The 23,656-nt window shown below is 44.1% G+C and overlaps 2 protein-coding genes across 2 annotated transcripts in view; one reads left to right on the forward strand and one right to left on the reverse strand.

Annotated features, from left to right (window-relative positions):
* Positions 1-225: 225 nt before the first annotated feature.
* On the forward strand, positions 226-4,353 carry EMC6 (ER membrane protein complex subunit 6). The gene is made up of 2 exons (XM_032216491.1): positions 226-366; positions 3,390-4,353. Exon 2 carries the CDS (start codon positions 3,438-3,440, stop codon positions 3,768-3,770), a length of 333 nt encoding a protein of 110 aa, XP_032072382.1. The 5' UTR covers positions 226-366; positions 3,390-3,437; the 3' UTR covers positions 3,771-4,353.
* Positions 4,354-14,800: 10,447 nt separating this feature from the next.
* The window catches only part of LOC116507807 (P2X purinoceptor 5-like), a 9,661-nt gene continuing 805 nt past the window's right edge, over positions 14,801-23,656 (reverse strand). Inside the window, exons 2-5 of the mRNA XM_032216139.1 lie at positions 21,792-21,887; positions 20,080-20,145; positions 18,529-18,611; positions 14,801-14,977 (exon numbers count right to left, since the gene is read on the reverse strand). Coding sequence (XP_032072030.1) covers positions 14,878-14,977; positions 18,529-18,611; positions 20,080-20,145; positions 21,792-21,887 — 345 coding nt within the window. The 3' untranslated portion in view covers positions 14,801-14,877. The remainder of the gene's footprint in view (positions 14,978-18,528; positions 18,612-20,079; positions 20,146-21,791; positions 21,888-23,656) is intronic.

Raw genomic sequence — 23,656 nt, forward strand, 5'->3', positions numbered from 1 at the left:
TCAGGCCACGCCCCCTTCTCCTGATTCCTCCTCGTCTTCCTCGGAGAAGGGGAGGGGTTGACGGAGTGGGCGGGGCCTTCCTTTCGGGATGTCGTCCACGTTTCGCCAGGGGAGGAAATCCGGCCGTGCGGAGGAGGAGGAGGAGGAGGCTCTCTAGGCCTCTTCATCTCTATGGCGTCCGCCGGGCTCTATGGAAGACGCGCGGGGAAAGAGGAGGAGGAGGAGGAAAGGCCACGTGACGTCACAGCGTGGGACGCCGGCGCTCCCAGAAGCCTCTTCGTTCCAAGATGGCGGCGGCGGCCTTTTCGCGGTGAGGTCGGAGGAGGTGAAAGTGGTTGGGCGAGAGCTGAGGAAATACACGGCGAGGTAAGAGGGATTTGGGGGTTTAAGGAGGTAGGGAAAAAAAGAGACGTAGAAACTTGCCTGGTTTTTAAAACCTCCATGAAGAAGGTCGGTTTTGAGGTCGTTCCTGAGAACTTTCTCACCCGTGTGACGTCACTACGGGGCCCTTAGAGGGGGTCTGGCTTGGGCCTGTGCCTTTAAATAAGACATTTAATTGCATTTTCTGCTACTGGACGGGTGGTCCTCAACCTACGACCACAATGGAGCCCAGAATTTCTGTTGCTAAGTGAGACGGTTGTTTAAGTGAGTTTTGCTCCACTTTACGACCGTTGTCACGGTTGTTAAGTGAATCACTGCAGTTGGTGAGTCACATGGTTGTTAAGTGACTTCCCCCGTTGGCTTTTCTTTTTGGCAGAAGGTCACAAAAGGAGATCACCGGACCCCAGGACTCTGCAACCGTCATAAGTACGAGTCAGTTGCCAAGCGGCTGAATGTAAATCACGTGACTATGGGGGTGCAGCATATGGTCATAAGTCACTTTTTTCAGTGCCCTTGTAACTTTGAACGGTCACTAAGTGAACTGTAAGTCGTGGACTACCCGTATAAGGAAAACCTCAGAGTTTGCATTGAGTTGGCATGAAGCAATCCTGTTGAACTTCTGCCTGTTAGCAGCACTGTTGTGATCTGTCAGATAAATACATGAATAAATTTGTCAGCATCCCCTAGCAGTTTATGTGTTGTATGACCACAGAAAACTAGAGAAAGTGTCTGGACCATAAGGAAAGATTGTTGTTGTTAGTTGCGAAGTCGTGTCCGACCCATCGCAACCCCATGGACAATGTTCCTCCAGGCCTTCCTGTCCTCTCCCATCCTCTGGAGTCCATTGAAGCTCACGCCTGCTGCTTCCATGACTCCATCCAGCCACCTCCTTCTCTGCCATCCCCTTCTTCTTTTGCCTTCCATCGTTCCCAGCATGAGGCTCTTCTCCAGGGAGTCCTCCTTCCTTCTCCTTAGGTGGCCAAAGCCTTTGAGTTCCCTCTTCAGGATCTGGCCTTCTCAAGAGCAGTCAGGGTAGATCTCCTCTAGGACTGACCCGTCGGATTGTCTTGCAGTCCAAGGGTCTCAATGCAGGAGTCCTTCTCCAGCACCAGAGTTCAAAGGCCTCAAAAAAATGAAAGATTAGGCTCTTATAAGCAAACCACAATGGTTGAAAGTCTAGGGTTGCCTGTATTGATTGATCTCTTCATTTTATTTGTTACTGAAAGTAATGGCCACTTAGAAGCGAAGTCAAAAAACGAAGGCGACCACCTCAAAAAATTACAGCGAAACAGAAGTTCACCTATCCACTGGATTTTAAGCCCCATTACAGGTAGTCCTCAACCAAAATTTGAGCCGAAAATTTCTATTGCTAAACAAGACAGTTGAGTAAAATTTTTAACCTTTCTTTGGTTTCTTGCTTGGCCAAGAAGGCCAAGGTTGGACTAGAAGACCTCTAAAGTCGTCCCTTCCAACTCTGTTATTCTATACTATTCTTGCTACCGCTGTTAAGTAAATCAGTGCAGTTAAGTTAGTAACATAGTTGTTTCACTTAACAACTGGCTTCATCTGGCTTTGTTTGTCACAAGGTCCCAAAACGGGATCGCAAGACTCCAGGATACTGTCATAAATATATGCTAATTGCCAAGCATCTGAATTTTGATCACAGGATCCACAGGGATGCTGCAACAGTTGTAAGTGTGAAAAGCCATAAGTCATAAGCCACTTTTTTCAATGGTGTTGCAACTTTGAACTAAATGAATGGCTGTAAGCCAAGGACTACCTATTTATTGCACCACATGTGTGACTTAAAGGAATTGATTGCATCACCTGTTCTCTACTGTAGTAGTTCGGTGGTACCGAAGCCTCTCCTAAATTAAAACAAACAGGAACCATAATAGTAGGACACTGATTGAACCAATCCTTTCAAATTGCAGCGGTAGCTGCATCTTTAAATATGTTTCGTTTTTCATCCAAGACGCTTCTTCAGCTCTGACTGGATGGTGGGGAATGGAAGGATTGATGCTCCTTGCAGACAGCTGGTCATTTGCCATTTTTTTAGAGGTAGGAATGGATTTCCAGAGAAAAAAAATTGCAGACTACAGGAACCTCTTGCACCACTCAGGTGACCCTGAGGACACAGAGAAACCTCCAAGTGGCCTCAACGACCCTCTAAAAGGATGCAAATGACCAGCTGTCTGCAAGGAGTAGAATCCTTAAATCAAGGTTTAAATCTTTTTATTAAATATTTGGCTATTGGTTGTATTCTTTGGATGGTTTTCATCGTTTTAACTGTTTTGTAGTTTTAGAATCGTAAGCCTCCCAGAGTCACTTGGCTGAGATGGGTGGGGATAAAAATTGAATAAATAATATAATTTGTCCTTCGCTGAGCTTGAAGCAGCTCCAGTGTTTCTTGCTTCTTCCCCCTGTTTTATTTATAATTGTGTCTTCTACTTTCAAACGTAGTCATTTTTTTTACTTCAAAAACAAATGCACATGCTATTTTTACGGGTAAGTTCTTGCTTTAAGTGGCTTGCTAATCATCGCAGGGCTGTGTTTAATATTAATTTGAGAGCTACTTTGGTCCAGTGCTTAAAAACACCAAGCTAAAAAAGTGGGAGATGATGAATTCTAGTCTCACCTTAGGCATGAAAGCCGGCTGGATGACTTGGGGCTGATCACCAGGAGATGGTGAGTTCTAGTCTTGCCTTAGGCATGAAAGCCAGCTGGGTGGCTACATTCAGCGTATAAGACGCACCAAAATTTTCACCCTCTTTTAAGGGAAGGAAAGGTGCGTCTTATACTCTGAAAAATACGATATCTCACAGGGTGGTGGTTGTGGAGAAAATAGGAAAACGATGTGTGGGATACGTTTTCCACCTTGAGCTCTTTAATAAAGATTAGTCAATAAAATCTGTTTCTCATTTGTCACCTGGCTCTGTGGAAGGACAGTCTTTGAGCTTCCAAGAAACAGATCTGCATATATCAATGGTTTCCATTTTTCCTCGCAGAAAGCACCATCCGGTAGGAGAGCTGCCCCACCACTCCCTGCCGAAGCCATGGCCGCCGTGGTGGCCAAGCGCGAAGGCCCCCAATTCATCAGCGAAGCCGCCGTCCGGGGAAACGCAGCCATCCTGGATTATTGCAGGACGTCCGTCTCCGCGCTCTCGGGAGCCACCGCCGGCATCCTTGGCCTCAACGGCCTCTACGGCTTCATCTTCTACTTCCTGGCCTCCGTCTTACTCTCAGTGCTTCTGGTGCTAAAAGCCGGACGGCGATGGAACAAATATTTTAAATCCCGAAGGCCTCTCTTCACCGGGGGACTGATCGGGGGTTTATTCACATATATTCTCTTCTGGACTTTCCTCTATGGCATGGTGCACGTTTACTAGGAGGAGGAGGAAGAAGAAGAAGACGACGGTATATAGCCAGGACGGTTGTGAGGGGAGACAGCTCGCTACTTCCTTTCGGATGCCCTAGAAGTGGGGATCCTGGCCCATTACTTGCACTCTTCATGCGCTCCCTAAAATACATCAGAAAGCCTCTAGAACCCTGCTAACGAAACAGAATGTGAAACACCCCCCTCCCTCTTTCCTTGGCCTTTAAAAATGACGTGTAAATAACCCATCCTCCACTCCAGAGGGCGTCCCGTTCTTCTCGGTTTATCCCTCTGCCCGCAAGGCTGCTAGAATTCTGTCCTAACCCTCTTTAGCCCCACCTTCCCTTCCGAGACTTTTCCTCGCTGTGTGTAACCAGATCTACTATTTTGGAGAGAGAGAGAGAGAGAGAGAAATCTATATCGATATTCCATGCTTGATCGGTTTTTGTATGCACCTTGATTGAAAGACTTCAGAAGAAAAACACGGTTTTCACAGCCTTAACTACAGGCAGGTTGTAAAGGGGGAGGTGGGTGGGTTGAGGGACGTTTGGCCTGAAGCTGCTTTCACTTCCAAGTAAACATTTGCAACAAGTTCAGTAGGAGTTTTATTTTGAAATAGGGGGTGAGATTTATAGCCGCCTCCATGATCACAACCCAGCCAGCGTGGCCAAAGATGGGGGATGCTGGATGTTATGTGTCACCTCAAATTCAGTAGAGACCCAGTTTTCTCATACCTACTCAAGGTACTACAGGGGTCTCCAAACTTGAAGACGTGTGGACTTCAACTGGAGGCTAAAACATATGAAGAACGGTTGCGGGAACTGGGTATGTCTAGTTTAATGAAAAGAAGGACTAGGGGAGAGATGATAGCAGTCTTCCAATATCTCAGGGGTTGCCCCAAAGAAGAGGGAGTCAAGCTATTCTCCAAGGCACCTGAGGGCAGGACAAGAAGCAATGGGTGGAAACTAATCAAGGAGAGAAGCAACTTAGAACTAAGGAGGAATTTCCTGACAGAGAACAATTAATCAGTGGAACAGAAGTTGTGAATACTCCCAACACTGGAGGTTTTTAAGAAGATGTTGGATAGCCATTTGTCTGAAGTGGTGTAGGGTTTCCTGCCTAGGCAGGGGGTTGGATTAGAAGACCTCCAAGGTCCCTTCCAACTCTGTTAACTCTATATACAACTCCCAGAATTCCTCAGCCAGGCAAAGCTGAAGAATTTTGGGAGTTGAAGTCCACACGTCTTCAAGTTGCCAAATTCGGAGAGCCATGAGGTAGCGGATTACAGCTTTGGTGGATTCAAGAATGAAATAATCAGATAATGTATGACTCCCCATCCTTTTAACTTTTGTGCCGCAGTAGTTCTAAAGTTACAGCTCTTGAGTATCTCAATTCTTAAACGACAATCGAATTGCCTTTCCAGTCGCTGGGTCTTGATAAGTCCCAGAAAACTATAAATATCAAACCATCATTTTGGAATGTTAAATAGGGGTTGGGAGTGGACAGTTGCTTTGCTAACTTTATTTTTGATCTTCTCAAATGCTGTTAGGTACAAGGTGCTGGGTTAAATCAAGAAGACATAAGGCCGCAATGAGGCCAGAAGGATGATGTCACTTCCGTGAGGTCCTTCGTGCTCTCTGAGCTTGGTGGTTTTCTTGCAGACGTTTCATTATCCAACTAGGTAACATCATCAGTGCTAGAAGGGAGCGGTGTGTGTGCAGGGAGGAGGAGTGTGAGGTGCTCTCTGAGCTTGGTAGTTTCTTGCAGACATTTCATTACCCAACTAGGTAACGTCATCAGTGGTAGCAAGTGTGGGAATTGCTCCCCATTAATATATAGTAACACGCCCTGCCAGTACTCTCTGTGTGTGTGCGTGTTTGACACCTTGATTAGGATTTTGTTCTCTGCTTGTTTGGTGTTAATCCCTTTTTAACTGGGTGTCGGATGGCGAGAGAGAATATATTTTGGTCGTTTCTGTTTCCAGCTTAGCTTTTAATTAAATGGTGTGTAAATGTGATTTATCTCTACGTGTCTATTGATAGCTGATAAGTCTATTTGTCTCTTGACAAATCCAACCTCAGGGCAAGCTACTATATATAAATAGGCAGCACATCCCACCATCAGATACACTGATGAAATGTCTGCAAGAAAACCACCAAGCTTGGAGACTATCAAGGACCCAACACTCCAACTCTTCTCTTCTGTCTATAAGTTCTGTTTCTTATTGCTTTGCAATCATCCTACATCTTCACTCTTAATACAAGAACTCAAACTTGGTTAAAATGTTCTTATTTGTCTAATGCAGGGGCTGGCAACCTTAAACACTCAAAGAGCCACAGAGATTTAATTCCGAAGCCAACCAGAAGTGTGTTTCCCCCCACCATAGAGTCTCCTAGCGCAGCGTCCTTTTCCCCCTCCTGATCGGAAGTCCAATTCCCCACCACCATAGAGTCTCCTCCTAGCACAGCATCCTTTTTCCTCTACCTGTCGTAACCGAAAGCCCTATCAATTGTGAAGCTGACCGGCGACGGAGCCGCAGCAGAGGGATGAAAGAGCCACATGCGGCTCCAGAGGCATGAAATAGGCTTATTTCTCCAGTAAACAACAGACCGAGATGTTGTATTCTTAATCTAGGTTTAACGCAGGATCCTGTCTGGCAGGGATGAGAAACAAGCCGTTAAAATGGATTTTTTTTTTTTTTTTGCCAGTTCTGGTTCCTTCTTTAAAGAAACGTTGAAGGGACACAAAAACGGCTGCAAACTTTTCGCCCACTTCCTTTTCTTCTTTACATTCTTGAAAGGCCACGTAATCCAGCTTTCATAAACACAGAGCAAAGTAACTTTTTTTTTCGTGCGTACACAGTTTTGCAAAGAGACATGGGAGAGAGTATGATCTTGAAAAGAATCAAAAGATCCTCCTTTTCTGAACACCTCAATGCTTCCTCACTGGTACTTCAGTGAAATAAAAATTCAGGGGGAAACGCGCGTTCCCCGCAAATGCATTTTTTTTTTTTTTGTTTAACAATCTCCCCTTTGCGTTTGTTGCTTCTGTGTCCTGACAAAGAAACTGCAAATTTTGGCCTTATATTAAGAGGTGTCCAACCTTGGCCACTTTTAAGACCGGTGGACTTCAACTCCCAGAATTCCCCAGCCAGCCATCTGGGTGTTAAAGTCCACCGGTCTTAAAAGTGGCCGAGATTTTTTATTTATTTATTTTTTATTAACTTTTTTATTTTCCATGTTCATAACATACCATCACATGTATGCTATACATAGCCAGTATCCTATAGTATTAAATAGTAATTACATCAGTTCCTCTTGTCATCAACGCCCAAAAAGATAAAAACCCATTATAGCTCTTCTGCTCTCCATACACCTCTTTCTTCTGCCTCTCTCCTACCTCCTTTCTTCCCTCCATCATCCTTTCCTACTCTACTTCCCCTTCCTTTCTCCTTCTCCTCTCTCTTCATTCCACTCCTCCTTATCCTCCTCACCTTCCCCCCTTACCCTCTCTCCTATCCCTCTCTTCTCATCTCTCTTCTCTGTTTCCCACTCTTCCTCTCTCCTATCCCTCTCTTCCCATCTTTCTTCTCTCCTCTGTTTCCCACTCTTCCTCTCTCCTATCCCTCTCTTCCCATCTTCTCTCCTCTGTTTCCCACTCTTCCTCTCTCCTATCCCTCTCTTCCCATCTTTCTTCTCCCTTCTGTTTCCCACTCTTCCTCTCCTTGGTGTATTTCCGCTTCCATATCAATATACTTAACATATCCTAGTTTTAAAGAAAAAAATAAGAGAAGACAGTATACATGTGGGATCAAATTACATTAAAATCTAACACCTCTCGTCAAACCTAATATATATCCCTCCCTCCCCCAACCCCCCCCCCAGCCTTCCCACCCCCAACTTCCCAGAACCCATACACGGTATAAATCTTTAACAAAAACAGTCTAAAATATATTGGAAAAAAGAGTAGAAAATTGATAACATCTTTACATTGAACTTAGCCCCTCCTTGCTAAGCTAACTTTAAACAATTTATATCATTCCTGATCTTAATCATAAGCTATCTGGAACTTCTTAGCCCCGTATTTATTTTGTATATAATCAATCCATTTTTTCCAGTCTCGTTTATATCTCTCGTTTGAGTAAGTCCTTAAGATATGCAGATATTTTAGCCATCTCGGCTAAATTTGTGACTTTCAATGTCCATTCTTGAATTGTAGGCAAGTCTTCCTTCTTCCAGTGTTGCGCCACCAACAATCTTGCTGCAGTTAGTAGGTGTAACATCTTCTTAAAGACTTTCAGTGTTGGGGCATTCACAACTTCTGGAAACAAGCTGTTCCAGGTGGAGCTTCGCTAGCAGCGGTGGCTCTTCTGTCCCGAGGACCGGCCCATAGATTTCCACTGCTCTCCTCTCCTCTCTGCCTTCTGTGCATCAGGCACTGGACCCAACTGTTCCTCCTCTTCCTCATCAGCCACCTCCAGACCTGGGGGCTCTTGACTCTCCATCTGGGGGCTGACGGACAGCCCAGGCTCCCCCCCTCCCTGTCTTAACATATCTTAATCATAAGCTATCTGGAACTTCTTAGCCCCGTATTTATTTTGTATATAATCAATCCATTTTTCCCAGTCTCGTTTATATATCTCGTTTGAATGATGCTTAAGATATGCAGATATTTTAGCCATTGGACATCCCTCCTTTATTGCTTTGATTTGACATTGTTAATGACAACTAGAATCTTGGAAACCAGTGGTGGGTTGCCATTTTTTTTACTACTGGTTCGGGCGCGGAGATGCGCAGAAGCGCCCGGGTGGGCGGGCAGAGTCTCCCGCCGCTGCTATGACCTGCTCACTCGATCCGGGCCGATCCAGGAGCAACCCACCTCTGTTATAAACCTGGCTTATTCCCCTGATACACAATTTATTTAAGCCATGGTGGCGCAGTGGTTGGAGTGCAGTACTGCAGGCTATTTCTGCCGACTGCCGGCTGCATGCAATTTGGCAGTTCAAATCCCACCAGGCTCCAGGTTGACTCAGCCTTCTGTCCTTCCGAGGTGGGTCGTAAGTGTGGAAAATGGTCCTAAGTCTCTTTTTTTTCACTGCCGCTGTGACTTTGAACGATCACTAAATGAACTGTTGTAACTCAAGGACTACCGGTATTCATGCACCTCCACAGTGAAACGTAAACTGACACACACACTCCCCATTTTGAAAAGGCTACATTTTAGCTGTTTAGTAACCGGCCCGTATTTATGGCGGTTTTCAGTATCCTGTGCTTATATGACCAAGATTTACGACATTCTTGATACAGTACAATACAATAGCAGAGTTGGAAGGGACCTTGGAGGTCTTCTAGTCCAACCCCCTGCCTAGGCAGGAAACCCTACGCCACTTCAGACAAAGGGCTATCCAACATCTTTAAAACCACCCGTGTTGGGGCATTCACAACTTCTGGAGGCAACTTCTGTTCCACTGATTCATTGTTCTCACTGTCAGGAAATTTCTCCTTAATTCTAAGTTGCTTCTCTCCTTGATTAGTTTCCACCCATTGGCTTTCCTTCCTTCCTTCCTTCCTTCCTTCCTTCCTTCCTTCCTTCCTTCACTGTTCCACTGGTTAATTGTTCTGTCAGGAAATTTCTCTAAGTTCTAAGTTGCTTCTCTCCTTGATTACATTCCACCCATTGCTTCTTGTCCTGCCCTCAGGTGCCTTGGAGAATAGCTTGACTCCCTCTTCTTTGTGGCAACCCCTGAGATATTGGAAGATGCTATCATGTCTCCCCTGGTCCTTCTTTTTATTAAATTAAACATACCCAGTTCCTGCAACCGTTCTTCATATGTTTTAGCCTCCAGTCCCCTAATCCTCTTCCTTGCTCTTCTCTGCACTCTTTCCAGAGTCTCCGCATCTTTTCTACATTGTGGTGACCAAATTCTTGCTGTTTATTTCTAGTTTTGGGCAAAAACGACCCATATATACACGATGGGTTCACTTAACGACGATGCTATCTGCTTAACACCAAAAAAATCATAAAATTAGGTGATGTCCCCCTTTACAACCATCACAACGTACAACTATTGGGCAGGCTGCTTAACGGTTGTAAGTCGAGGACTTGCACTGACAGGAGTGGCAGGTCTGTCGTTTGGGATGGAAGCACGCAGTTGCTGGATTATAGGTGGTCCTCTGCTTACAACCGGTTCTCACACTTAACAACTGTGCCAACATCTCCACAGGTGACTAAAATTCGGTCACTTGGCAACTGGTTCGTATTTATGGCGGTCACATTGTTCTGGGATGACGTGATCCTCTTTTGCAATCTTCCCAGCCTGCTTCTAACAAATGAAGTCAATGGGGGGAGCCAGATTCACTTAACGACCACATGGTTCACTTAACAACTGCAGTGATTTGCTTAACTCTCGAAAATTTTACACCGCTCCCTTAACTGCCTCGCTTAGCAACAGGGATTTCGGGCTGGACTGGCAGAAGTACAAGAAGTACACCTGTAACAGCTTACGGTTTAAAGCTAGCTTGCTAATGCAAGTTGTAAAATTAACTTCTCGTCAACCAAACTCATTTTTAATATATTAAGATTTGTTTAATATAATTAAATATATTATAAACACTAGCTGTACCCGGCCATGCGTTGCTGTGGCCCAGTCTGGTTAAATAGTTTAAAAAAAAGAAAAGAGAAAGTGCAAGTTTCTAATATGTTTAATTTCACAATGCTTGTGGGTATACAATATTTTTTTGTTGTTCCATTGTCTGTGTAGATATATAGATTGTCTGGTTTGCCGACTCTAGAACACGCAACGTACAATTGTCCATGTGAGAAACAGTTTTCAATTGCTGGAAAGATTTTGGACCGGGCACATTTACTAAAAGCAAGCGAAGAAAGAAACATTTCCAGGGTGGTTCCCTCCAGGCAGGGTCATCCTGTTGCCAGCAGTGGCAAGGTTCGTGAGGATCTTGCCCACCTAGTGGGCCCTGCCACTCGCTGCACTGGCCACAGCTCCCACGGCAGAGGCAGCTCCCGCGTGGAAGTGAACCACAGTGGCCCCTGCAAGAGCCACCACAGAGGACGCTCCCCCAGGCCCCAGCCTGGCGTCCTCCAAGCTCCCCGTGTTGGGCAGCTTCTGGAACGATGGGCTGGATGGGGCCCTTCCGGACATGGGAGGGGGAACCCCAGTGTGGGAGGGAGGCTGGGTGTGTCCCCCGTGGGCATAGTGGGGTGGCGGGTGGGAGCTGCCATTGATCAGGACTCAGGGCTGCTGCGCTGGGCGAGGCTGATTGGGGGAGACGGCGCCGGGGCTGTCGGAAGTTGTTGAGCATCTCGGAGGAGCTGCGCTTGGGCTCCCCCAAGTTGGTGGCGCAGGAGAGCGAGACGTCCAGGGGCCGCCCCAGCCCCGTTGCACTTCAGGTTGACGACGACCCGTCAGAGCCGTCTTGGCAAGGCCATAGCTAGCTTGCTGTGAGGGGGGGTGGAGAGCGCATGCGACCGGCCGGGCTGAGGAGACACTCCGCCTCCACCTCCTCTGGAGCACTCCGCCACAGACAGCAAAGGCCCGGCGGGAGGGGAGGGGAGAGAGGGGAGGGGGAGGCCGAAGTGCTTCGGCTCCCCTTGGCGGAAATGGCCAAAGCTCGTCAGAGGAGGGGCAGAAAGGGGAAAGGGTGCGGCCGCAGCCCAGCCACACATATAAAGGGACCGTCGGGACGAAGCTAGAGAGAGGCCGAACTGTTCCGAATATACTATACTTACTAAATGAATGCTATGGTAAACGACACAGCTCAATTCCAACGCAATGTCACATGAAATAATTAAATCAAAATGAAAATAAATCGAAATCTATGAAAATTCAATATAACAATGCAATCGGAAACATTGAAATAGAATCATGAAATATTTAGTATAGCGGGTGTTGCTTTTATGTCCACCAGATGGCGCTGGTTTTCAAAAAATCGTGTTTTTACCTGTCACAGGTGTGACATCTATATCATATACGTATATAAAAACATTCGCATATTCGAATGCAACGTTGTGTCAAAATTTCAAAGCAATTGGTGAAGAACTTTCAGAGATTAGCGATTTTGAACAAACAACCATTGCATTTTTATTTATATAGATATGTTAAAATAATTCTCACTCTTTTAAAAATTGAAAACTAACAAGAACATATACACATCTATGTGTTCTTGTTACTCTTTAATCTTTAAATATATATATTTAAAGGTAAAGCTTCCCCTCGCACATAGGTGCTAATCGTTCCTGACTCTAAGGGGAGGTGTTCATCTCTGTTTCAAAGCCGAAGAGCCAGTGCTGTCCGAAGACGCCTCCGTGGTCATGTGGCCGGCATGACTCAACACCGAAGGCGCACGGAACGCTGTTGCCTTCCCACCAAATGTGGCTCCTATTTTTCTACTTGCATTTTTTACCTGCTTATAAACTGCTAGGTTGGCAGAAGCTGGGACAAGGAACGGGAGCTCACTCCGTTATGCGGCGCTAGGGATTCAAACTGCCAACACATACATATACTGGTATGTATATAATTTTCAAGCTGGGACAAGTAACGGGAGCTCACTCCGTTATGCGGCGCTAGGGATTCAAACTGCCAACACATACATATACTGGTATGTATATAATTTTCAAGCTGGGACAAGTAACGGGAGCTCACTCCGTTATGCGGCGCTAGGGATTCAAACTGCCAACACATACATATACTGGTATGTATATAATTTTCGTCCTTTATTATTTTTCTAAGTAACTCAGTGTGGTGAACATACTTAATGCTGCTTCCTCCCACTTTCCTCACGACAACCCTGTGACCGTATAAAGGAAAAGCAGGGAAGGAAACGAGGAAAAAAGACCTGAAAAAAATTAGGAATAGCTTCCAATTTTCTTTGCGGCAATTATAAATAACAAATGCAACATTATCTCTTACTTTATGGTTGTTGTTTTTTATATATATATAAAAAAACCTCTATGGTCTATTTCTTCTCTTCATCAAAATCACATTCATTTTTCAAAACTTCTTTTTCAGTTCAACCCATTTATTTTTTAAGCATACAGAAATTCCCGGTGAAGCAGCCATTAGGAATATGGCTTGTGGTTCCGTAGATAATATTCTGATTTAACTCCTGCGACTGGCCATTTCTATGCACCGGTCATAAAATAAGACTTGGGTTTGTGTGTAAATTAGCAATAGCAATAGCAATAGCAATTAGACTTATATACCGCTTCCTAGGGCTTTCAGCCCTCTCTAAGCGGTTTATAGAGTCAGCGTATCGCCCCCACAATCTGGGTCCTCATTTTACCCACCTCGGAAGGATGGAAGGCTGAGTCAACCCTGAGCCGGTGAGATTTGAACCGCTGAACTAGCAGTCAGCTGAAGTGGCCTGCAGTACTGCACTCTACCCACTGCACCACCTCGGCTCTATAATTCTCTAAATTCATACCATAGGCAGAAAAAAAATAAAATCCAGTCTCTTCCCCCCCCCCCCCTGAAGTGGAGGTAGAGGACATGCCAATGGCCAACCCGTTTTCACGTTGAAGTTATGTCTCATGAGTTGGTTGGATGCTGAGGAAATGTTTATGCATGTTGCAGGAATTTATTTAGCATTCCGGCATAATCCCACAGGCTGGAGAATTGTTTACGCACATTGCAAGAATTTATTTCGAATTCCTGAATAATCCCACAGGCTCAGCAATTTGCAGGAAGAGATTCAAAACGGAAAGCAGAATGGGAAGCGGATGATTAAAAGTCTTAATTATCGTATATTTTCAAACGCCAATGCTCAGGATATGATTATTCTCAGAGCCGCTTTGAAGTGCGAGACGGACGGCAAATAAATTTGGTAATTATAGGTAGTCCTCGATTTACGACCACAATTCAGCCCCGAGATTTCTGCTGTTAGGCGAGACATTTTTTAAGTGAGTTTTGCCCCCATTTTACAACCTTTCTTGCCACATTTGTTAAGTGAATCACTGTAGTTAATAAGTTAACAACACAGTTGTTAAGTGAATCAGACTTCCCCATTGACTTTGCTGGTCAGGTGGTCGCAAAGGGGGATCACATGACTTTGGGACACAGGAAGGGTCATCAGTATGAGTCAAGTTTTGATTTTGGTCACACGGGGCTGCTACAAAGCTCGCTACGTGTGAAAAATGGTCCTAAGTCGGTTTTTGTCAGCGCCGTCGTAACTCTGAACGGTCACTCAATGAGCTGCTGTAAGTCGAGGACTGCCTGTAATAATGACCGTGGCAAAAGAAAGCAAAGGTAGTATCTATAGTAATAGATGCCTTGGGGAAAATCCCAAAACATCCGGAGCACCGCTTGAAGGCTGTTGGCATTGACAAATTCGCCATCAGTCAATTGCAAAAGGCGGATTTACTCAAAATAGCCGACATCCTGTGACGAGAACTTTTAACACCATCAAATATCCACATCTGCCTTTTCTGGGGTCTTGGGAAGGACTTGATTGGGGTTTTTTTTTGGGGGGGGGTGTCATTTAATGACTTCTTAATCTCTTGCAGGGTGGAGTCGGGGCAACTGTGTTTACTGGCCAGATGCCCTTCCTGTAGCCAATGCGGAGTTTTATTCGGCAGATATATCCCCATTGTGCCCTGAGAGAGAGAAATATCAGCCGCTACACCTAGGATCGAACCTGCAGCCTCCTGATTGTGAGGCGAGAGCTCCACCTCTGGGTCACCGCGCAATTCTTGGGAAGGACTCGTTGGGTGGACAAAAATGCCGAATCCATTCCGAACATCTGGCCGACTGCGTGATGAACAATGATAGTAGTTCAGCGTGGACAACTGTCCTCTCTTCAATTGGCTTTTGACGTACATTTGATAGGCTACGGATGGCGGTGTCAGGTTATCCAGAAGCCACATAAAAGAGGATTTATATCCGCCACGCAGCTGCGGTCCTTAACGCAGAATTTCCTGGCGTTTGGTTTTGATTTCAAAAAGTTAAAAATCCTGCCATGTGTAGATATCCTTGGCTCAGGATGCCAAAAACGAAGGCTGTTAAGAGCTTAAGCGAATCCCTTCCTGCAGCTTCCTGGGGTCCGTGGTTTCTCTTAACAACGGATGACGTCGTTCCAGAGTCAAAACAGCTTTTAGGTCTCAACCATCTAAAGCTGATCCAACTGGGATGAAGAATCTTCACTCTGGTTCTCAGCCTCCTGATTCCCGTCAATGGTGCTTGCCGGTAAAGTTTTCTTGGGATTCGACCTACACGTAGAAAAGGAAAGTCGGGAAAATTAGCAAAGGCGGAATCTTTGTAAGCCTGGTTATTTTTCTGGCAGACGTCTCATTACCCAACTAGGTAACATCATCAGGGCTGTTGAGTGGGAAGTTTGCTGCCTGTGTACAGTGTGTGTGTGTCTGTCTGTCTGTCTGTCTATCTATCTATCTATGTCTGTCTGTCTGTCTGTCTGTCTGTCTGTCTATCATATATATATATATATATATATATATATATATATATATATATATATATATATATATATATATATATATATATATATATATATGTTATATTTATGCTGATAAATAAATAAAGGGAGACTAGTATAGATCTATTTCAAGCTATTTAGCTCTCATCAGCTAGCCATACCCAAGTTTGGGAATCGAACCTGTGCTCTGTTGCCTCCCAGGCAGGGAGTTAACCATTTGAGCTACAGAGAACGACTCCTTATCAGCCAGCCAGGGTGGGAGGTATATACTTAAAGTCACAACCCCTGGTATGCCCAAGTATGGGAAGAAGGTCACACTTCCACTCTCTGTCATTAGGCTCGTCACAAGAGTCCATCCAGACAGAAACCCAATATTTTTTACTGTTGCCTTTTTTGTTACATTTGTTATATTTATGCTGATAAATAAATAAAGGGAGACTAGTATAGATCTATTTCAAGCTATTTAGCTCTCATCAGCTAGCCATACCCAAGTTTGGGAATCGAACCTGTGCTCTGTTGCCTCCCAGGCAGGGAGTTAACCATTTGAGCTACAGAGAACGACTCCTTATCAGCCAGCCAGGGTGGGAGGTATATACTTAAAGTCACAACCCCTGGTATGCCCAAGTATGGGAAGAAGGTCACACTTCCACTCTCTGTCATTAGGCTCGTCACAAGAGTCCATCCAGACAGAAACCCAATATTTTTTACTGTTGCCTTTTTTGTTACATTTGTTATATTTATGCTGAGGGTGGGATATCATACATACATACATACATACATACATATATATATATATATGTGGTATTTGTGCTAATAAATAAATAAAGGGAGACTAGTATAGATCTATTTCAAGCTATTTAGCTCTCATCAGGTAGCCATACCCTTACTGGGATTCCTGGGCTATATTACATCTTAGGCAGACGTCTTAGCCATTAAGCCACAGGCTCTCCTCCTTATCATCTGAAGCCAGGGAAGAAGGTATATATTTAGTGTCACAACCCCTGGTATGCCCCAATTATGGGAGGAAGCTAACTGCTTCCATTATCTGTCAATCGGCTCGTCACAAGAGTCGTGATGGACTCTTGTGATGAGCCGATTGACAGATAATGGAAGCAGTTAGCTTCCTCCCATAATTGGGGCATACCAGCGGTTGTGACACTAAATAAATAAATATATATATACACACACACACATATATATATACATATATATATATTGTTGTATCACACACACACATATATATATACACACATATACACATATACACATACATATATATATACACATACATACATACATACATATATATACACATACATATATATACATACATACGTACATACATACATGCAGGTTTTGGTGTATGGTGTATTCGGGTCTTTTCCCATGTAAGATTGAGAGTATCTTGGCGATGTTTCGACAAGGTCCCACTCGTCATCTTCAGGTGGTGTCTTCGGCTTCGTGCCTGAACGAGCAAAGCGTGATCGGAGCTGCCATCCCTCTATAAATACTGGTGTGTGTGTGTGGAGTGTTGGCTCTGTTGCTGGAAGCAGATTGGTTGGCTGTGTTGTAACATAATCAAGATGTTACAACACAGCCAATCTGCTTGCAGCAACAGCGCTAGCACTCCACACACCACCACTAGTATTTATAGAGGGATGGCAGCTCCGATCACGCTTTGCTCGTACAGGCACGAAGCCGAAGACACCACCTGAAGATGGCGAGTGGGACCTCGTCGAAACGTCGCCAAGATACCTTCAATCTTACATGGGAAAAGACCCGAATACACCAAAGCCTGCATACCTGTACCCGTGAAAATCTATGAATATATATATGTATGTATGAGTGTATTTCAGCTAATCCTTGACTTACGACCATGACTTGCGACCACCCAGGATTGATGTTGCACAGTGAGAAATTGGTTAAGTGAGTTTTGCCCCATTTTACGACCTTTCCGGCCACACTTGTGAAGTGAATCACTGCAGTTGTGAAGCTGGGAACGTGGTTGTTAAGCGAATCTGGATTCCCCATTGAGCTTGCTTGTCAGAAGGTGGCAAAAGGGGATCACCTGACCCCGGGGCGCTGCGACCGTCATAAGTATGAATCAGTTGGCAATCATCTGAATGTAAATCAAGTGACGGTCAGGATGCTGCAATGGTCGTAAGTGTGAAAAATGGTCATGTCACTTTTTTTCAGGGCTGTTGTAACTTTGAATTGTCACTAAACGAACTGTTGTAAGTCGAGGACTATCTGTAGTAGGGTATCCTGGGGTGGAGTTTGTCAATATACTAATAGACTATCAGTCATCCTAAAGAGACAATAAAAAGCTAAGAAGGAAGCAAAAAGACTAGAAAATCTGTAGTAGCTTACGCAGCCAGTGGTCTTCTCCGTGGTACTTCTTTGATTGTTGTTCTCTGCTTCATGATTTGTCTGGGGTTAATCCCCGCTTATCTGGGTTGCTAGAAAGGATCTGTTTCAGACTTTTGTTTGTTTCCTTCATGGCCTTTGATTGTCTCTTTTGAAATGGTGTGCAAATGTGGTTTATCTCTGTGTGTCTGTAGATGGCTGATGTGTTTGAATGCCAACCTTCCAGGGATTCCCTAAAGTTTTTTTTTGCAACTTTCCAAGGGATTTTTTTTTTTTAGATTACTCAAGGCTTTTGGTGACCTAGAGCCCATCATTTTGAGAGTGACATCTCCATCTTGAGACCAATCACAAAAATGGAAGATCTGATGCAATTTTAAGACTTTCTCTCCCTTCCCTGTACCCCGTTTCAGCATTAAGAGCCGAGGTGGTGCAGTGGTTAAATGCAGCACTGCAGGCTACTTCAGCTGACTGCAGTTCAGCAGTTCGGCTGTTCAAATCTCACCGGCTCAGGGTTGACTTAGCCTTCCATCCTTCCGAGGTGGGTGAAATGAGGACCCGGATTGTTGTTGGGGCAATATGCTGACTCTGTAAACCGCTTAGAGAGGGCTGAAAGCCCTATGAAGCGGTATATAAGTCTAACTGCTGTTGCTATTGCTATTGCTATTTGGAAGGTTTACACACTTTGTTTAGTGATGTACATACCATCAGATCAACGTAGACGCTTACAAATACATGGATAGTTGTTTTTTTACACAGAAGGGACCTTGGAGGTCTTCTAGTCCAACCCCCTGCTCAATCAGACCTTAAGACAAATTGCTATCTAGCCTCTTGAAAGCCTCCAGTGACGGAGCAATGCACAGCTTCTGAAGGCAAGTCATTCCACTGATGAATTGCTCTCGCTGTCAGGAAATAAGGGAATCTCTATGAATCAAGAATGCTTTGCAGCTGTGGGTGACCTACCTCACTTCCTCGTATTTTTTCCCTCTGTAAAACTCGCTCTTTCGAAGAAGGTACAGCAGCACCAGGTCACAGAGGAACGCCCCCTGGGTGGGTAGGACGGCAGAAACAATTCCACATGAATGAACAGAGTGGAAAATCCACTCTGCTAACAGTAATTTTAAAAAAGGTTTCACATTTGCAGTTGCACGCTTATTCTAATGAGGGCTTTTTTATTGTCTTATTGTATTCGATTATTATGTGAATAGAATATAGAGAATTGAATGGAAATAGGAATAAATAGAATAAAATGAAATACAATAGAATATAGAAGAAGGGAAGAGAACAGAAGAAAAGAGAATAGAATAGTAGAATATAGAAAATGAATAGAATAGAATAGAATAGAAGATAGAAGAGAATAATAGAATAGAATAGAATATAGAAGAAAAGAATTGAATAGAACAGTATATAGACGAGAAGAATAGAATAAAAGAATATAGAATATAGAATAGAATATAGAAGAATAGAATAATAGAATAAAATATAGAAAAGAATAATATAATATTAGAAAAAATAGAAGAGACTATAGAAGAGAAGAAGAGAAGAGAATAAAGAAGAGAAGAAGAGAAGAGAATATAGAAGAGAAGAATAGAATATAGAAGAATAGAATAGAACAGAATATAAAAGAGAAGAATAGGATAGGATATAGAATAGAATATAGAAAAATAGAATATTGGAATGAAGAGAATCGAATAGAGAAAAGAAGAGAATAATAGAAGAGAAGATAGAATAGGATACAACAGAATATAGAAGGGAATAATAGAATAGAATATAGAAGAGAAGAAAAGAATTGAATAGAACAGTATATAGAAGAGAAGAATAGAATTGAATAGAACAGTATATAGAAGAGAAGAAGAGAATAAAATAGAATATAGAATATAGAATAGAATATAGAAGAATAGTATAGAATAGAATAATAGAATAAAATATAGAAAAGAATAATATAGAAAAAATAGAATAGAACATAGAAGAATAGAATAGAATATAGAAGAGAAGAATAGAATAGAACAGAATATAAAAGAGAAGAATAGGATAGGATAGGATATAGAATAGAATATAGAAAAATAGAATATTGGAATGAATAGAATCGAATAGAGAAGAGAAGATACAAGAGAATAATAGAAGCTAGAATAGGATACAATAGAATATAGACTATAGAAGAGAATAATAGAATAGAATAGAAAATAGTAGAATAGAATATAGAAAATAATAGAACAGAACAGTAGAATAGAATATAGACTATAGAAGAGAATAATAGAACAGAAGAATAGAATAGAACAGAACAGAATAGCAGAGTTGTAAGGGGCCTTGGAGATGATTATCCAATCTTCTTTTTAAAAAAGATTGGAGATTGGTGTTGGGGTGCCAGAGAGCGAAATATCTGCCTCTACCTAGGCTCGAACTCACAGCCTCCTGATTGTAAGGCAAGAGCTCCACCTCTAGCTCACTGCACCACTCCTAAGGATTGCCTGTAATCCAGCAATTGATTGCCTCCATCCCAAATGATCGACCTACCACTCCCATTAGCGCAAGACTGGATCCCACGTTGATTACCGTTGGGATGATGTTAAATTTCCCTGCCTGGGGGGAAAAAAACAAAAAAAGGTGAATTTTGTGCACAGATTTTAAAGTTTATGCAGGTAGTCCTTGACTCACAACCACAATGGAGCCCAAAGCATTCTGTCGCTAAGTGAGAAAGTCGTTAAGTGAGTTTTGCCCCATCTTGCAACCTTTCTTGCCACGGTTGTTAAGTGAATCACTGCAATTCTTCAGTGAACAACATGGCTTCCCCTATTGATTTTGCTCATCAGAAGGTCGCAAAAGGGGATCGCGTGACCCCGAGACACCACAAACGTCATAAATGTGAGTCAGTTCCTAAGCGTTGGAAACAGTCGTAAGTGTGAAAAACAGAAGTCACTGTTTTCAGCGCCGTTGTAACTTCGAAATATCACTAAACTGTTGTAAGTCGAGGACTTCCTGCACTGGTTAGACCATTGTTTCTCAAAATGGGCCCCTTGAAGCCGCGTGGACGTCAACTCCCAGGATTCCCTAGTGAGATCTCTGGCTTGGGAATTCTGGGAGTTGAAGTCCACGCGGCTTCAAGTGGCCAAGGTTGAGAAACAAAAGCCTAGAGCCTGGGTATCAAACCCGCTGCATCACGTTGCCGTCATGTGATATATCATAATGTTTTTCCCATTCGCAGAGCTGGGGTGGGCGTGGCCCAATGCGTGATGCATCCGGCCTGTGGGCCGCCATTTTGACACCTCTGGCATTGAGCCTTGCACAATTCTCCCAAAGGGACTCTTATTATTTAGAATAGAGAATAATTGTTCTGACCGAGGCTTCCCGAGAGAATGAAGCAAACTCCTGGTCCCGACAAAAAACCCTTTTATGAATTGAGTGTGAATTCTGCTCCTTCACATCCAGCAAAGTCTTTCGAGGGAGGATTTACGGTCACAGACCTTATCTGGCTTGGAGAGCTGCCAGGCCGATCTCTGCAGAACTTGGCAAGGAGTATTGGAGAGTCACGAACCAATTAAGTGAACTAATTGTCTCCTGCAAACTCCACTCCACTTTCACTCCTCTTTTATGTCCTCTGGGAGGGGCCATTCACCGTCCACCTGTGGCCTTACTCCCAAGTCGACCCCTGTTCTTTAGCTGCTCCCTTCCTCTGGCAGGTCTGCGCATGCACAGACTGGGAACAGGCTCCAGCTGTTCTTCTGCCTCACTGATCTCTGACTCCAAAGGCAGCTGATAACTGTCAGACGGCCCTGGTGCCCTCTCTGCCTCCGACACAGAGCCCTCATCCGAGCCTTCCCCAGACTCCAGGAATGGCCCAGTTTCCTCCCCAACCTCCTCACTCTCCGAATCTGCTCTGCTGGCCGGCCACAACAATAATAGAGTTGGAAGGGACCTTGGAGGTCTTCTAGTCCAACCCCCTGCTCAAGCAGGAAACCATCACGAGAGCCTCACCTAATGGGATCTTGACCTGACATGATCTCCCCACATAAGACCCACTGACCATACAAAGCCCTTATAAGCACAACACCGACATTCATATCCCCCAAATTCTGCTGATGATGTTACTTAGCCTGGTCACTAAACATTCAAAACTAAACCCACAAGCTCGGAGAACATACCTGTGCCTTCATCCCACCCTCGAGCTACACATATTCGCCGCCTTCGCATATCTGTGTTTTTTTTTCCCAGTAGTGATTTGACCTCACCTTGCCGTTCACCATGATATCGAAACGGATCCCGTAAGCTTTGATCAGCGTTCGGAAATCGACATCTGCCCTCCGGTAATACTTGGCAAACCTGAAAAGGAAATAAATCAGAAAATGTCATATGATTTAATTTTCCGAGCTAAAGAAAAATCTTTATTTTTCCCCTTCGGCTTTGTTGCTGTCTGATTATGGGCGGTCCTCAAGTTACAACGGTTCATTTAACACCACTGGAAAAAGTGACCTATGGCCATTATTCACACTTAATGACCGTTGCAGCATCTCCATGGTCACAAATTTCAGACGCTTGGCAACTGGCATAGCAATAGCAATAGCAGTTAGACTTATATACCGCTTCATAGGGCTTTCAGCCCTCTCTAAGCGGTTTACAGAGTCAGCATATTTGCCCCCACAGTCTGGGTCCTCATTTCACCCACCTCGGAAGGATGGAAGGCTGAGTCAACCTTGAGCCGGTGAGATTAGAACCGCTGAACTGCAGATAACAGTCAGCTGAAGTGGCCTGCAGTACTGCACCCTAACCACTGCGCCACCTCGGCTCTTGTACTTATGACGGTTGCAGTGTCCGTGTCCGTGTGTGTGTGACATGATCCCCTTTTGCAACCTTCAGACGAGCAAAATCAGTGGGGTAGCCAGATGTGCTCAACACCCATGTTCCTAACTTCACAACTGCAGTGATTCGTTTAGCAACTGTGGCAGGAAAGTTGTAAAATGTGGCAAAGCTCCCTCACTTAGCAATGGAAAGTTGGGGGTTCCATAGGGGGTCGTAAGTCGAGGATTAACTCTAACGAAAGTCATTAATTTTGTTGTTTATCACCTCTGTTACAAGAATGTCACGAGACTGCCTGCCTTTCCCTGGGAACGATCAGACGAGGCTTCATGGATCACGGGTGAAATGCTACCAGTGTGCACCAGTGGTGGGTTTTGGATCCTGTCGCAACCGGCACGCTGCGACGGGGCAGGGTGTCCACCACATGCGCGTGCGCTGCGCATGCATGCACACCACCGCCCTCCGATGCTCCAGCTGCTTGGCGGAGCATCGCTCAGGCCCCGTATGCTGCGTACACATATGCAAATGGCCCAGTTGGGTGAAATACCGGTAAAGCGGGCAGGTGGGCTCCCAACAGGCATCGGTATGCCCGTACCAGGACGTACCGGCTGTAACCCACCACTGGTATGCACGAACTGGTAGGGATGATTGTCATCGGTTCTGCGAATCGATAGTAAAAAATGAAGCTTCCGAGGATCGTGCAGCTCAGCTTTTCCCCTACTTTTTAAAGCATGTTTTTCCTGCCGGTTTGGGCGAATAGTTAATTGGTGAACCAAAAGCAGAATATGACTGGCAGATTGAAAAAATTTATCGTGTTAATTCATGGATTGCAAGACAGAGACAATTACCAAGCGATATTGTAACCAGGAAAACAAGGAATGGAATATTACAAGCGACTTACGAAAGCAAATTACAGGTCGCAGGTACTGAAGGAAATTCCCCCTAAAATGTTGAGTTCCAGAAAGGATTATGCATTCCTAGTTGATGAATTTAGAAATCGCCAGATACAGTATAGATGGGAGGCTCCTGCAGGATTGGTGGTGAATTACTTAGAAGAAAGATATCGTCTTAATTCAGTTTGGAAGGCAAAAGATTTTTACTGCAATGTACTAAATTGCTGGATATACCCACCATCTCCAGGATAAATTAAAAAGAAGAATCAGAAATATTAACAGGATGTGAGATAGTAAAAAAAGGTCCTATACTTAGGAGTTATATTACAATTTTAAATGGGAAATTACATAAGTGTAATTTATGAACCATTATGCATAAAATAGACAGAGATGAATAAACGGGAGAA

This window comes from Thamnophis elegans, chromosome 4 (genome assembly GCF_009769535.1).
Source record: "Thamnophis elegans isolate rThaEle1 chromosome 4, rThaEle1.pri, whole genome shotgun sequence".
NCBI classification, from domain to species: Eukaryota; Metazoa; Chordata; class Lepidosauria; order Squamata; family Colubridae; genus Thamnophis; species Thamnophis elegans.